General features: G+C 42.1%; 1 protein-coding gene across 1 annotated transcript in view; it reads right to left on the bottom strand.

Moving 5' to 3' along the window:
* Window positions 1-14,069, bottom strand: part of LOC103363633 (protein tyrosine phosphatase receptor type U) — a 198,886-nt gene that overhangs the window by 133,162 nt on the left and 51,655 nt on the right. Inside the window, exon 2 of the mRNA XM_008290464.1 lies at window positions 5,405-5,533. Coding sequence (XP_008288686.1) covers window positions 5,405-5,533 — 129 coding nt within the window. The remainder of the gene's footprint in view (window positions 1-5,404; window positions 5,534-14,069) is intronic.

Genomic DNA, 14,069 nt, shown 5'->3' with positions numbered 1-14,069 from the left:
GCTGGATGGATGAATTATTTGTTAGAAAAGTTCTGCTCAGTCAGGAAGAGGAAAACTGCCCCCAGCCCCCCAGCTCTCCACTTTCGCACACTGATTTGCTTCTTTATGTGTTCTTGTAGAAAGCTGTGCCATAAGTGGACTCACAACATGTTCCTGTGATGATGCAGGATTTCACACAGCTCTGTATCAGATCCTCATCTCTTATCCAGCAGCATCTAAGGGATACATCCAAGTCATCCAAGCATGTGCTCATCCCGTTTGAAATCGACTTTCTCTAATGGATAAAAAGAAGATGAAGAGTGGCCTTTGTGGAGCTGCTGGCCCCTGAGGAACACCAGGAAGTGTAATCAGCAGTGGCCCATAGTAGACTCCACCAATCCCAGGGAGCTGGTGAACATACCCAGCATGCCTCTGGGGAGCCGTGCCTGGAACAGCGGAACAAGCACTTGATAACTGAACGTGAATTATGAAATCCCAGACGTCTGCCAGCTCCATCTGCAAATCGCCAACAATTTAGCCGAGCCGGCAGCCTATAACCAGCACCACCTTTCACACGTTTTCCTCTCAGATGTGTGCTGGTACTTTTCAGGAGAGAAATAACCCGCCTTAGAAAACACACATGAAAATGTCAGTGCAGATTGGATGCAGGCCACCTGTGTTGACACATGAAAAACAGCAAAGCAGTGAATGTGGTGAAACAAGCTGTCAGCCGGCTGATGACTGGAAACGGGTCCAACGTAATAAGATTGTTCACCATGAATCACAGAGAAACCCTGGTGAGCGTGCAGTTGTAGGTTGTAAGTCCATTTTAACATCCATTAACATCCATTCAGACCTGAAATAAAGCCTATTCATACTTCTTTAGAAGGTACACGAGTGAGAGGCTGATGTGATCACTGGTGTGAGCAGGTTTCACTGCAGGTCAGCAGAGTGTGATCTTTATCACTTTCTTTTTCTTTTAAAGAGGTACAATCTCAGATGGCTGGTATCAAGTTTAAAGCTGAAATTTACTGTTTAAAGTTATAGTTTTACTGCAAAGACTGATCAATATTTGCTGTGTTGCTGTGCCTAATGAGCTAATAAGCTCCATATATGTTGGTGTTGGTCAGATGAAGACATAAATTCATTATGAAGGCATAACTCCCTAAATGTTATTATTTTTTAAGGTGTTGACTTTTCCCTGTTATGATCATGAGCTGCTCAAAACAGAACCTCTGCCTGTCTGCTGCTGGAAACAAGGTGAACAACAGCAGAAAGATGGACGAGTACATTCATGGACATGCAAACAAAAGCAATGAGCTCAAAGAGACAAAGAAGGTACACTGGAGTGAATAAATCTTCAGGTTTGGTGACATTCTCTCTGGGTTTGTCCATGAGTGGTCTTCTTCAGATTACAAACAGTAATTTGCTCTGTGGTAGAACAAAAAGTATTGATTATTGCAGCTTGAAGAAATTACACAGTCATGTCTGAAATGGACTGTGATGCTCGGTGAGGAAGAGGACGGCCATCAGTCAGGTGGGTCTAGACAGACTGCATGTATCTAGATTGAAGTTTTTGAATCTGAGCAAGATCTGAAGGAAACTACACTTAGAGACAGACAACCAAGCACACTCACACCTGGACAGGTAACCAGTCTATCACAGGGCTACACTTAGAGACAGACAACCAAGCACACTCACATTCACACCTACGGACAATTTACAATCACCAATTAACCTCAGCATGTTTCTGGACTGTGGGAGGAAGCCGGAGAACCCGGAGAGAACCCACGCTGCACGGGGAGAACATGGAGACTCCACGCAGGAAGATCCCGGGTGTCCTCACCGGGATGTGAACCAGCGATCTTGTAGCTGCGAGGCGACAGTGCTAACCACCGCTCCACCTGCAGCCCCTCAGTGTTTATTCTTCATCTTTTTGTTGTCTCTTATATTAAACTTTAATATGATGAACTGACAAGTTCAATACTCTGAAGTTTCAGAACATGTTTTAGAATTTGGTGCAGTGCAGTTTGTGAAGTGATCAGTGTTGTAAATTATAATTAAATCTAATTAAACTTATGATGAAGGAGTGCGCTCACATTAACAGCTAATGCTACCAGACTTTAAAAACTTGGTCAAAAACATCTAAGTTGTGACAATAGATGATGCAGCTTCCTTTTCTTTGGATTCTCCATATTCAAAGCTATACAATGATCCTGACTGAAGTGAAATGAATTTAGATGTGAGGTTTGGACTTGAAGGTCCCCTCTGGCAACAGACAGAACGCTGCACAAACAGTCAGTTTGCTGGAAATTTGTTTTCATTAAATGTGTCATTATTTTATTGTGAACATGCTCAGAGCTCCCATAATGAAGCGTCTGGAAAAACAACACAGCACATAAAAGCAGCAGCACGCCGGCTTTATAGTAGACTGGCGGCTTGTTCTGTGTAGTGCATTGTTTATAACTCTGTTTCTAGATTGGATGGTAAATATCTCCACAAAATCCATTCTTCTGTGGTTCACATTTGTTTTCACAAAATAAATATTCCAGTATTCAGAAAGCTGGTGTTGATGATGGTCTGCTCATCAGATTGGGTTTTTAGTATGTTTTCTCTTGAAAACTGCATCATAGTGGTTGCTCTACTTATAACTGTTCCCTTGGTAACGTTTCCTTTTCCATCAGCACACCCTCCTCCAGCCACGGCTCACTCACCAGCGAGCGCTTCGTCCTTGTTTGGTTGTGTATAAAACTGTCCTGGTGTTTGTGGTCACAGAGAAGTCTGGTTCCAAGTCAAGGCCAGCAACTGATGAACAGTCGCTATTGACAGGCCATCGGTGGTAAATGAGAGACTTGGAGATTGGCAGGAATTATTTCTTTTCATTCTAGAGATGAGTCAGCCACTGACTGAGCTCACATGTTTATTCAGTGAGCCTCAGCAAAGCCCTGATTCACGAGTCAGTCGCACCTCCACTCGTGAAAAGCGTCTGCACATCCCAAGGCCAGCAATTAGTCTTTCCATCAGGTGTCAGCTGTTTACCTTTTCCAGGAACACATTGTTTAACCTGTTTACTTATAATATATTGTCTGAATGCAGCTCCACAGGAGCACATTGCTTTAACATAAGAAAAAATAATATGATGTCATTATAATCATAAGCTAAAAAAAATCCTGTAATTATGAGAAAAGGTTAAAGTGTTCATCAACCATCACAATGTTTGAGAGAACAGAGGTGAAGCCACCACCTGATGAATATGACCTTCATTTAGTTCCTTTTTTACAACAATGTGGGAATTTCATAAAACAACACAACGAATGCCTTCACTTGTGTGAACAAATAACAAATAACAAATAACAGAAGAGATGATGTTGCCATGGATGCACTGAACTGCTTTTTTAGGCTGTATTTGCCTTGGTTACAATTAAAAGCCATAATTATTAAAAAATCATCTCATAATAACAAGATCCAATAGAACAGACTCGTGAGGCCTCAGAACTTAAAAAGACTTGTTAGAGAGACTGAAGTAATAAAATCAGCCAAACAAGGGATCAATAAAGTATAATTCATTGAATTGAATTGAATTGAATTGAAATACTATAAACATGAGAGAAAGTTAAATTAAAAGCTGTTGAAAAAGACAAGAAGACCTGTGCTGATGTCTGTCCATCTTTAGATAACCTCTGCTGCTTTATAAACTAGTGAGCAGAGCTTAGGGCCAGAAAATATTCCTGATCTCCGTGACAAAGCGTCAAAGCAGCTTGACCAGCCTGAGACACGTCTTCTGACCGTCTACAGGTCAAAACAAGATGAGACTGGCTGTTATCATAGTTTGCATTGTACTTCAACAGTGTTTACATTTTTATTCCTGTCGAACCCGTTTTATGAAGTTTTAGCTTATTTTTATGATCTTTTTCCATTTAGTCTTTTAAAAGGTTGTTATGTCTCTTTTAAATCTTGTCTTAATGTCACAGCTGAAGCTCTTTAAATGGCTTTTAGATGAAACATGACCGTGTCTTCTCTTAAGTAGTGACTAGTATAGAAAATGTAAATGGATCCTGTCCTGTGCTCATGTTCAGTGTCGGCACGTTGCTTTGATCAGAAACTGAACTACAGAAACAATCTGCTGCTTTTCTCGGACCCCAGACGCTAAATATTTACTGTAAAAACAATTCCATACATATTAAGAGCGCCTGGAATATTCTGTTACGTACAGATGTTCATTTACCTGTCGTTACTCACACAAGGGAGCCGTCCAATGAGAGCAGAGTCCTCAGCTACCTCAGGTGTTCCTCTACAACAGGTGTGTGTTGTGAATTACGGCACACCACCAAAATGTGGCTAATAAGTGTTGTCAGGTGTCCAAATGAAGATTAAAACTCAGGTAGCTCTCTTCCAAACTTACAGCATGAACAATCCACTTAGTGTTTCCCTGGACGGTGTTTCTGAGGTGAGTTGCAGTGGGAGGATAATAACAACAGGGAGAGAGTTTTGTATTTAAAATGCAAAGGATTGTGGATGTTCTCGTTAATCATTTAGATTGGAAGCATGTCACAGAAGGGCTTCATTAACCCTATGAGCCCCGCTATGTTCAAGCTAATATCACTACCTTTGTTTCTTAGCGCTTATCTTGTTCATGTCAGTTTACTTGCTGCATCTATTTTTATTCTGCACAATCTACGTTATCATTCGTCATTTGATAAAACATTTTAATCGACCTCGCCATTTTAAAAAAATTGCAGTCTAGATTTTCTTTCATAGATGTGTGAGGTTGATTAGAATCTGGCAAAATGTGAACAACGAATGTTGAGATACTACATGACTTAGAAACTGGTAAAACCCCGGCTCAGTGCCAGATGAGAATAACCGCCATTACTTTATTCACAGAAGTAACTACACACAGTAGCATCATGCAGAGGTGGCAAACTCTGTAAACACTGGTCACCTGGTGATTTATTCAGCTGGAAAGCAGGAGTGGAAAAATGGATTAAAAAAAAAAATAAAATAGTAAAAATATAACTTTGCAGAAGTTTTTTTTTTCTTTTTATAAGGTTATGACATCATTATGTACAAATCCATAAACAGCATCATTTGTTGTTTTGTTGAGCTCTTTCTCTGTGATGTGATATTAACATATCTCTGCACAAATATGTCTATACAATTAATATTAACAAATCTTTGCAATGATGAGTACGTGAGTCCAAACAAGAGTAAAGGGTGTGGAGATGGATGCAGAGCTGTATGCAGGTCTAGTTGTGCTGTTTAACCCGAGCAGTGCGACACCTCACTGTCCTGAACTGTCAGAAGTGATGTGGATCTGAAAGCACACTGTGGGCTGGAAGCAGCCGAACCTGTTTCATATCAGCACGTGACTGTTTTACAGCAAAACCTGGAACGATGGTGAACATCTAACTGTGACTCAGCCTACCTCGTAGGAGATCAGGGGTTGGGTGTGGCCAGTTGTAGGTTCTGATCAGCTGCCAGTCAAAGTCATCGTCTTGGCCCTGTCGGTATTCACACAAACCAGGGTCTGAGTCCTCGTCAAAGGTACAGCCAGCTACAGAGAGGAAAAGCAAAATGTGTTACAGGAGGTCAAAGTGAAGAAAGCAGAACACGTATAAGTGACGGTAAAGTTTCTTTGCTTCCTGGAGAAAACTAGTAAAAGAACACATCATAGCTCCTGTTATTGCTCAGCTACATCACCACAGGCTCACTGTAAATGTCTTAATACATCAACTCCTGGCGAATCTCTGCAGCTATAAACTAAATTACAGCTAATGCTTGGCACCAGGCGGCCAGTGTAGGCTGCCTATCTCATCTGTTCCCTCAAAATCTATCGCCATTTGCTGCAATTAGCCCTGTGGTGTGAAAATGACACAGCAGCGACAGGTCACCCAGATAGCCAGAAATAATGGGCAGCAGCGTCAGCGAGCAGCGAAGGGCTTCTTCAGCTGATGGAGGACAACAGCAGACCAGCTCTCAGCCTGTGAAGGTGCCCCAACCCTGTCCACCATCTAATGGCTCCATTCACTATTCTGCCATTACCACACAAACAACAGGCTGCTACAGACGCCGGCTCAACTGTCAAACTATGGGGCAAAAAAATGCAGTGTTGTTGTTGAATTAGTAAGAAAACACAACTTTAGGAAACCTGAAAATAAATAGTGTGGGCTATAGGGAGGACCAGTTTGTGATGCTTCCCAGTGATACACACAATACGCCCTCTAACAATTACTTTCTTCACTGTTTTGATTGTTTTCCTGATTAATCTGTCATTTGTTCAGCCAAAAAACAGTAAAGTACCCATCACAATGTCCCTAAGCTCTTGTAAAACTGCTTGTGTGGCCCAAATAACAGCCTAAACAACACAATGTTTAATCCACAATGACACAAAACAGTCTAAAGCAGCGCTCTCTGCTGGAGCTTGAAAATGATTACTTCAAATATAATGACTCAATTATCAAAACATTTATACGGGTCGACTCCCTGATGAGGCACTGAGGGGGAAAATGTGGGCTTCATTTCATTTTATTATCTGGCCATTGGTTCACTCAGATATGAAAACACTGTGTTAGTAATTAGTTAAAATCTTGATCATCAACAGTGGTTCCCAAAGTGGAGAGAGACTGTGACTGTCCTGCTACCATGATTCAAAAGATATGGTTCAGAAAAGCTCTGTGGATCTGATTGATTTGGAAATGAGACCAAAGACATCTTGTTGTGATGCTGGACGGGTTCAGAGATTCACATAAAGATTTATTGAGAATGCAGAAAAAGTAGAAGATGGAAAGAGTTTGAACAGAGATAAATTAAATTCTGATGTTATGCTGTCTTTAATTGAGCCGTTCACCATTTGTCTTCTCTGAGTTTAACCAATCAGCTCTGCTCAGCAGTTTTACCAGGATGCTCAGAAGCACCTAAGCTGCTGTAGGCAATTATTTCTACCCCCAAAAACAGCCCTGATCGAGGTTGTACAGAGGCAGTTCTTGTGGTTAGAACAGGCACAAACATTCGCACCACCCCAAAAGAGACGGAAAGCAAAGAGTTCTGCTACATTTCAAATGATTTCAGCCAACAGTGACCTTTGCTTTAACCTTTAACTAAAGTGGTAGTTAACTGGGCTGAATTGCCCTGCTCAGGGCCTGTCGGGGAGCATTTGTTTCTGGCCCAGTTGGACCTGTTCTTTTTGTACCAGTGTTAGTATTTTCCAAAATCACAAAGTCTTCTTTCATGACTACAGCGACATCATAATTAATAGAACCAGTGGCCCGATGCTACCAAAATAAATAAATAAAAATAAATACAATAAACTGTTGTTTCACTTGAATGGTTTGGCACCAAAGTCTTTACTGTTGTGAAGTCAAACTCACACATAACTCTAATCTGTGCTTCTTCCAGCCACAATGAGTCTCCTCAGGTTAAAAACAAAGTGTGATTTGTCCGGCGCCGCCCGCTCAGAGCCCAGCCTGGGACCTGCTGCCACGGGGTAGCTCAGGAATAATGGTGCCGGGTGCCGGGGAGCCGCTCATTTATAAGACATAGAGTGTAGCGCAGACCACCAATCCACTAAACCGGCTATTGCTCAGTCTGGCCCTGCCTTGGAAGACAGGCCTAACGGTCTTCTATCTAAGTCCAAACACCCTGAGCCCACTGCAGTCCCAGGACCCTCCTCACTAACACATCGTATTAAGGTTTGGCAGCAGTGCTGCTGCTGCTGTTAAAGAGCTCCTCTGACTGTGTGCCAGCTTCTACTTAATAGTTTCCCATTTGGCCGACTCCCCCAGTGTCGCTTTCTGTGTTTCATTTTGAAGTTTCATCTGTTTTCTTTAGTAATGTATAAGTTTTGAAGGAACATTGTATGCTGCAATAAACTACTTTTAATTTCCAGCCATTCTGCTGACAAACAAATATCACCACCCAGCCACCAGTGAACCTCCCCACCACCCCGGCCCTCTTCCCCTCTGCCTGCAGCCAAGCCAGCGTTTCCGGGTGTGTAAGCAGATCAGAGTTTTAATTGCCTCCTGTGTGAGAGCTGCTTGTTGTGCTGCACCGGGCCCGGTTATCTGAGGATGAGAGGCTGAGTGGTGGAGCGAGGCCCGCGGTGAAGGCCTGCTCTTCATGGAGAGCCCTCCAGCTCCAGGAAGAAATGTCACCATCAGACACGTTCCACTGATTCCCCTCATTAAGACTCATCCTTCCAAGCCCCCTTTGCTTTTAGCACATACATTCCTCTCAGTGCCCAAATGAGCTTCTCTGGCAGCAGGAGGGCGAGTCCATGTAATTAGAAAAGCCATGTGCATTCTGTGGGTTCTGACTGATGTGTGTTTGTGTGCCGATGTGCATTTCTTCTAATGTGTGTGTGTGGTTAGCCGAGTGTCTTTGCTGTTTTGATGTTTACTTAAAAATGAATAAAATTATAATGAATCTGTCAATGCCACGCCGGCTGAAGCCATAACGACGGGGGAATGAATTATTTGTGTTCATCACAGCAACAGGGAATCTGGCCAACAAGGGACTGAGATTGCTCAAATTTCCACATAATATGAACTTGAATGTGAGAGAAAGCAGCCTTTTAGAATGCTAATTGCTTATCAGAGGCGATAGAGCAGCTCTGTTCAGCCCAGTCCCCGAGCGATGCCGAGCAGCAACAGAACACCTGCAGACGTGGACCAAGGGCCCAAGATAACTTCAGTACGACGCTGTCACGGCTGACAAGCTCCTCAGGAGGAGCACAAAAAGAGAAAAATAAATAAATGTGCAAGAACAAGCCACCCTCCACTTTGAAAGGTAGGGGAGGTAATTTGCCAAGCAGGACCCCGGCTTGTCGTACGATACCGAGCCTGGAGTGTTATCTACGTTCAGCTTGTCCTCTTGTCTCAGCTTCAGCACATTCTCAGCTCTTTCTTCCCTCCTACCAAAGAAAAAACATTCCAGACTTTCCTGAGCAGACACATGAACAACGAGCCCATAACTTCCTAAAGAAGAAGTTAAATTGTCAGACGGTCTGCTATCAAAATCAAGAAGTTAATTTTTAAGTCCCTCTATTGCTCCGGTCCTAAATCAGCGATGGTGTTTCATCAGATCCACATTAGCAAGCTGAGATGTTTTTCCTACTTCTAATTTTATATGAGAGTGCTGATCAGAGAAATCCTCCCAGTGTGTTGAGGAGAGATTTTACTGAACAGCCAGCAAAGCCTGCAAGAGGCTGCAATAAATCTCATTAATACGGCTTTCAGTGATGGTCTGAATAGTGTTTCAGAGGCTTTCCCATGACAAGTCACAATTCTGAGGGGAAAACCCAATATTAGTCATTTTCTGAATACATGGTCACACTTAAATGATTAGGTTGGAGATACTCTGAGGATTTCTTGCCAAGCTCATCCTGAAGCCTCAAGCCTCCTTCTGTTTTTTAGTGAAGACATGTATTTTTAAACATGTACATGTACATTTTCTGTTTTAAAAACCACTTGGTAACTTACAGAAACAGCTGGGCAGTGTGCTTTTAACATCAATCCAGCAGATGTGGTACATTTGTTAAGGACAGTTTTCAGCAGTGTGTAATACATATACAACTCTCTACTGAATATTTGTGGCAGTACGATGGTGTGTTTGATGGGGTTTAAAAAGCTTTTGTCAGCTCTGTGGCACAAAGGAATAACATATTAGATTTTACTCACACAATGCTTGACACAGTCATTGTTGGTTTTTGTTCTTTTCATGGGATTTGACAAAGACAAGAGCATAAAACAAAACCAGTCTTGTCTTTAAGCATAATTAAAGCTGCAGAGAGCGGGTTGTGGCAGTGACAGCACTGATGCAAACACTGTCAACATATGCTTATGACCTATTCTTCCTTTCCCTATTAGACTGTAATCTTTGCTCAGAGTTATCTTTCTTTTTTCTCTAAAGCATCAGAAACTTTTCCTGGATCCTTCAGGTTTCTCCTCCATAGACTCAGCCTTCCTCCTTATTGCTGGAGCTGTTCACAGACTGACTGGACATCAGTCTGACCACTGGCTGGACTTTTCCAATCATCAGTAACGTTATGTTTTATAATGTTTCGTAATATTTTGTTGTCAATACTACCTCTGTGGTCTGCAGTAATGTCTCACCACAGCACTGTCTGGTTACACATCACAACAAAATGTCTATCAACAGGTAAACACTGACATATTTTATTTAAATTAAACATATGAGGCATCAGACCTAAAAAGGAGAAAACATATTGATCAGCCCTTATGCAGATCCTCCCGTCTTGACTTTGGTAAACTAACTATTTCTTGGTAATACAAAATGCAAGCATGCTGCCACAGAAACCAGTTTAAAACTCTGGCATACTTGTAAGCACAGAAACTGACGCCACTAGGCTTAATGAGGAATGTGTGTTGGTAAGAACTGGACTGTGATGGACCTACAAATACAAACAAAAGTCCTTCTTACTTTAGCATGAGTATTTTCAGTAGTTGTGTCTCACCTTGCCTTGGCTGTGCCACCTTAACTTAGCATTTAGTTTAGTGGAAAACATCACTACTTATTGTTCCATCAACTTTGGTTGTGAAAAACAGACTTTGCTTTGGCTTTGAGCTGACAAAGGGCTGTGTCATGCAAACTGCCCCCCCTCCCTACATACTTCCTCATGCATCCTTAGTGGTGTGGTTCTATGGTTCTATGGTTCTATGGTTCTATGGTTCCATGGTTCCATGGTTCTATGGTTGTATGGTTGTATGGTTGTATGGTTCCATGGTGCTATTGGCTTTGGTCTGAAGGTGTCATTACTCCAGAGTTCAGCAGCTGTCCCACTGGAACTGAATCGGGGAGTCAAATCTAGTCAGTAGGGCAAAGTAGTAGAAAGTGGACTCTCAAAGAAGGTGGAGAACGTCATGTTTTCTGTACGATGATTCTTCAGTGAATGAAGCATCACATCACAAGCTAAATGCTCCTTCACTGTGTTTGGATGGAAATCTGGAAAAACTACAGCAATAAGACTAAAACTCTGCTCAAGGATAAATAGAAAAGTCAAGGTTGGATCCAATGTTTGCAATTTGTGTAAAACATCCCTTTAAGAGGTGTTGCCTTTCATTACCAGATGTTGGTTTAAGACATTAGTGTCCATAGAAGGAGTTAATTGAATTCTATTAGCAGTGCTGGTCAAAGTCAGGAAGCAAGAGGCAGAGCATAACTCTGCTGCACAGAGGCTGTGAGGCAGACAGACGAGGCCCTGGAGGGAGATTAATGGGAGAAGGTGTGGATGGGCCTGAAGTGCTGGTGATGGACCCCGGGTACGACTGTCCAGCTTAGCTCGCTTCTACAGTGAACACCAGCACCCTGACTAATAGTCCACACAGCAGGCACATCATAAATACGCTGTGATGGAGCGGGAGGAAAACACAAGCCTCTTACAGAGCATTTATCCCAGAGAGGGAGAAATAAATTAGAGGGGTGAGACAGAAGACGTGGGCTGGGTGGAGAGCCCTCAGACAGAAGGAGAGAGAGAGGGGCGGGATAATGAGGACAAATCACACAGAGTGCAGAGCATGCATAACAAGAGCATTCTTAGAAAACAATACTTTTTCTTCTCCAGTGATTTACAGTATGAACCACCAAAGAAGGAATGAGGACGACTCTCTATTGACAACACTGCTCCAGAGCACTTCTCAGATGAGCTTAAATCATCTAAACACAGATTTAACAGGGACACTCGTTTGCAATTACTCTTACAAGTATAAGAGTGATTACAGAGCGCCGGGCAGCGTGATGACTGATTCTCACCAATATAAATCCCAGCTAGCATGGACGGCTGCCAGTCTGAATATCACCTTCCACTGCTCATATGAAGAACATGAACTGTAAAAGCTCCTGAAGCCTCCATTACAAAGACAGCACAGGCTGCCCTCTCAGGATCCACTTGATCGCTGTTCTTTTTTTATTCTCAAGGAAAGCTATTTTTTTCCTATAATTTAAGAACAGAAACATATCTTCTCCTGCATGTAAGTTACCATGTTTAATGCAGATTGTTCCCTCAGAGATGGAGCTGCTATTCTTGTCACTAATCTTGCTTTAAGTTTTTCCAAAATCTGACTTAAATTTGACTGGTTAAAACTGACCAAAAATACCCTGTGCTGATAAGAGCCCTTTCTGTTAAGCTCATTTCCCATTGCATTAAAGCAAATTCCTCAGGCAAACCACCTAATATTGTGTAACCAGCAGCAGCAGCACTCTGCTGGCGCTCCTTTAATCAGAGCCTCTCAGATACAGCAGCTCTGTTGGGACCGAGGATCCAGGATGTTCTGCTGCTTCTCTTGTTTGGTTTGAGATAAAGCTGCGCTGCTGCGTGATTTGCATTTGAGCGTGTGCAGGCAATGCATCAGAGCTGACAAGTTTACTTACAGAGGGGGTGTAAGAGAGGAGGGAGGAAGAGAGACGCAGCCGTACAGCTCATCAATACTGAGCCAGCAGAAGAATCTTCCTCACAACACTTCTTCATAGACCATTAATAACAGCCACTGCATTTTCAGAGGCTGTACACAGGAAGCAGTGCAAGAGAGGGAAAGGGATGGAGAAGAAGTGTAAGACTGGAGTATGATGGGTTATTAAAGAGAAACAGCCTTCCCAGTAGGCTGCACAGTTTGTTCAATATCGCTGCTTGATTGACACTGAAAGCAAGAAACCCAATATTTGGATGTCTGTAAACATGACTTTTTATGCCACAGAATTCTGAGAATTTCATTCTTTGCAACCTGAAAGTACGTTGATACCGTCATTATACTAACTAGATGCCAGATGTTATGAATGATCTGCATCCTGTGAAATGCAGACGCCCTTCAGCCTTTTATTGTAAACAAACAAAAATTATGTTTCCATTCAGTTTCTCACCAGAAGTCAGTTTGTGTATCCCTCAGGTCTAACAAACGTACTAAGTGCATTCCTTTCATCATAAAACATTTGCAACGCCGGTCTTTTTTAAATATTTAATGGCATGACTCTTCTTCTTCGCTGTCCTTGTTGGTGCATTGCTTTGCTTCTTTGCACATTACAGCCACCAAGAATATCTCGTTTCCTTAATGCCGTAACGTGTGCAATACAGAATAAGGATCTACTCACTAAATACATTGCTCCATAGCTCTAGAAACTCTAGAAAACAACTTTAACTGGCATTCTGCGGGCATACACGCAGCTTCCACCAGTGAGCTGACTGTGATGTAGATAAGAGCAAATGAAATGTAAACTGGATGATACAGGATCGAACAACAAAGCATCGTGTAGGAGCCAAACAGGTCGTTGAAAAATACAGTTCACACATACAAAAGCATATTTAGAAACTTGTGTGTCCAACTATGAGAGTCTAACGTGAATAATTACAAGTTGTATTTATGCTGCAAATACACTTTTCCCAAACAAGCCCCCAAAGCTAGCCGGCATTTATATGAACAGTAGATCATGTAGAGGAACATTCAACCTGAGTTACATATGTTAGTCCAGATATTTACTGTTCTGGAAGAAGAAAATACAGAGAAAGGGGCTTTTCAAAAAATCCTGAAATTGAATATTCTAAGATGACTGTAGCTCAAACAATTCATAGAAAAACTGTTCACAACTATGTATTTATTAATGAGCTACAATTCCTTTTTTTGATCAATATTTTGTTGCCGTATTTTGTTTACCAGACCATTTATCTATGTTCGACATATATGACCGAAGAAGACAGAAATAAAACGGCTGAACCTGAATGTCCTGTGTGTGGCTGTGGCTGATGTATATGTAATGAATTAATGATATTACATGTGGTATAGACGCCACCTCACTGTGTGATGACAGCAAAGCACTGGGACAACTTCAGCAACGCAACCGAGTGAACCAGAAATGCGCTCCGCTTCGCCTTCCTTCCCCCTGACGGATCTGAAGGATGGTGGAGGAGGATATGCAAATGAGTGATTAAAGGGTGTATCCTTGCTCATTTATGGCTGCCTGTTATATAAAACAGAACCATCAATACATATGGTTTCATTAATCTGATAAAGGACCATGAATCCATATCTCTGTCTTTGCATCTCCACAGGTTTAGCTTCTAAGCTACATCCATCCATCCATTATCT

The sequence above is a fragment of the Stegastes partitus genome, unplaced genomic scaffold, assembly GCF_000690725.1.
Source record: "Stegastes partitus isolate 25-593 unplaced genomic scaffold, Stegastes_partitus-1.0.2 Scaffold675, whole genome shotgun sequence".
NCBI classification, from domain to species: domain Eukaryota; kingdom Metazoa; phylum Chordata; class Actinopteri; family Pomacentridae; genus Stegastes; species Stegastes partitus.
This window is presented reverse-complemented; position numbering and strand designations above follow the sequence as displayed.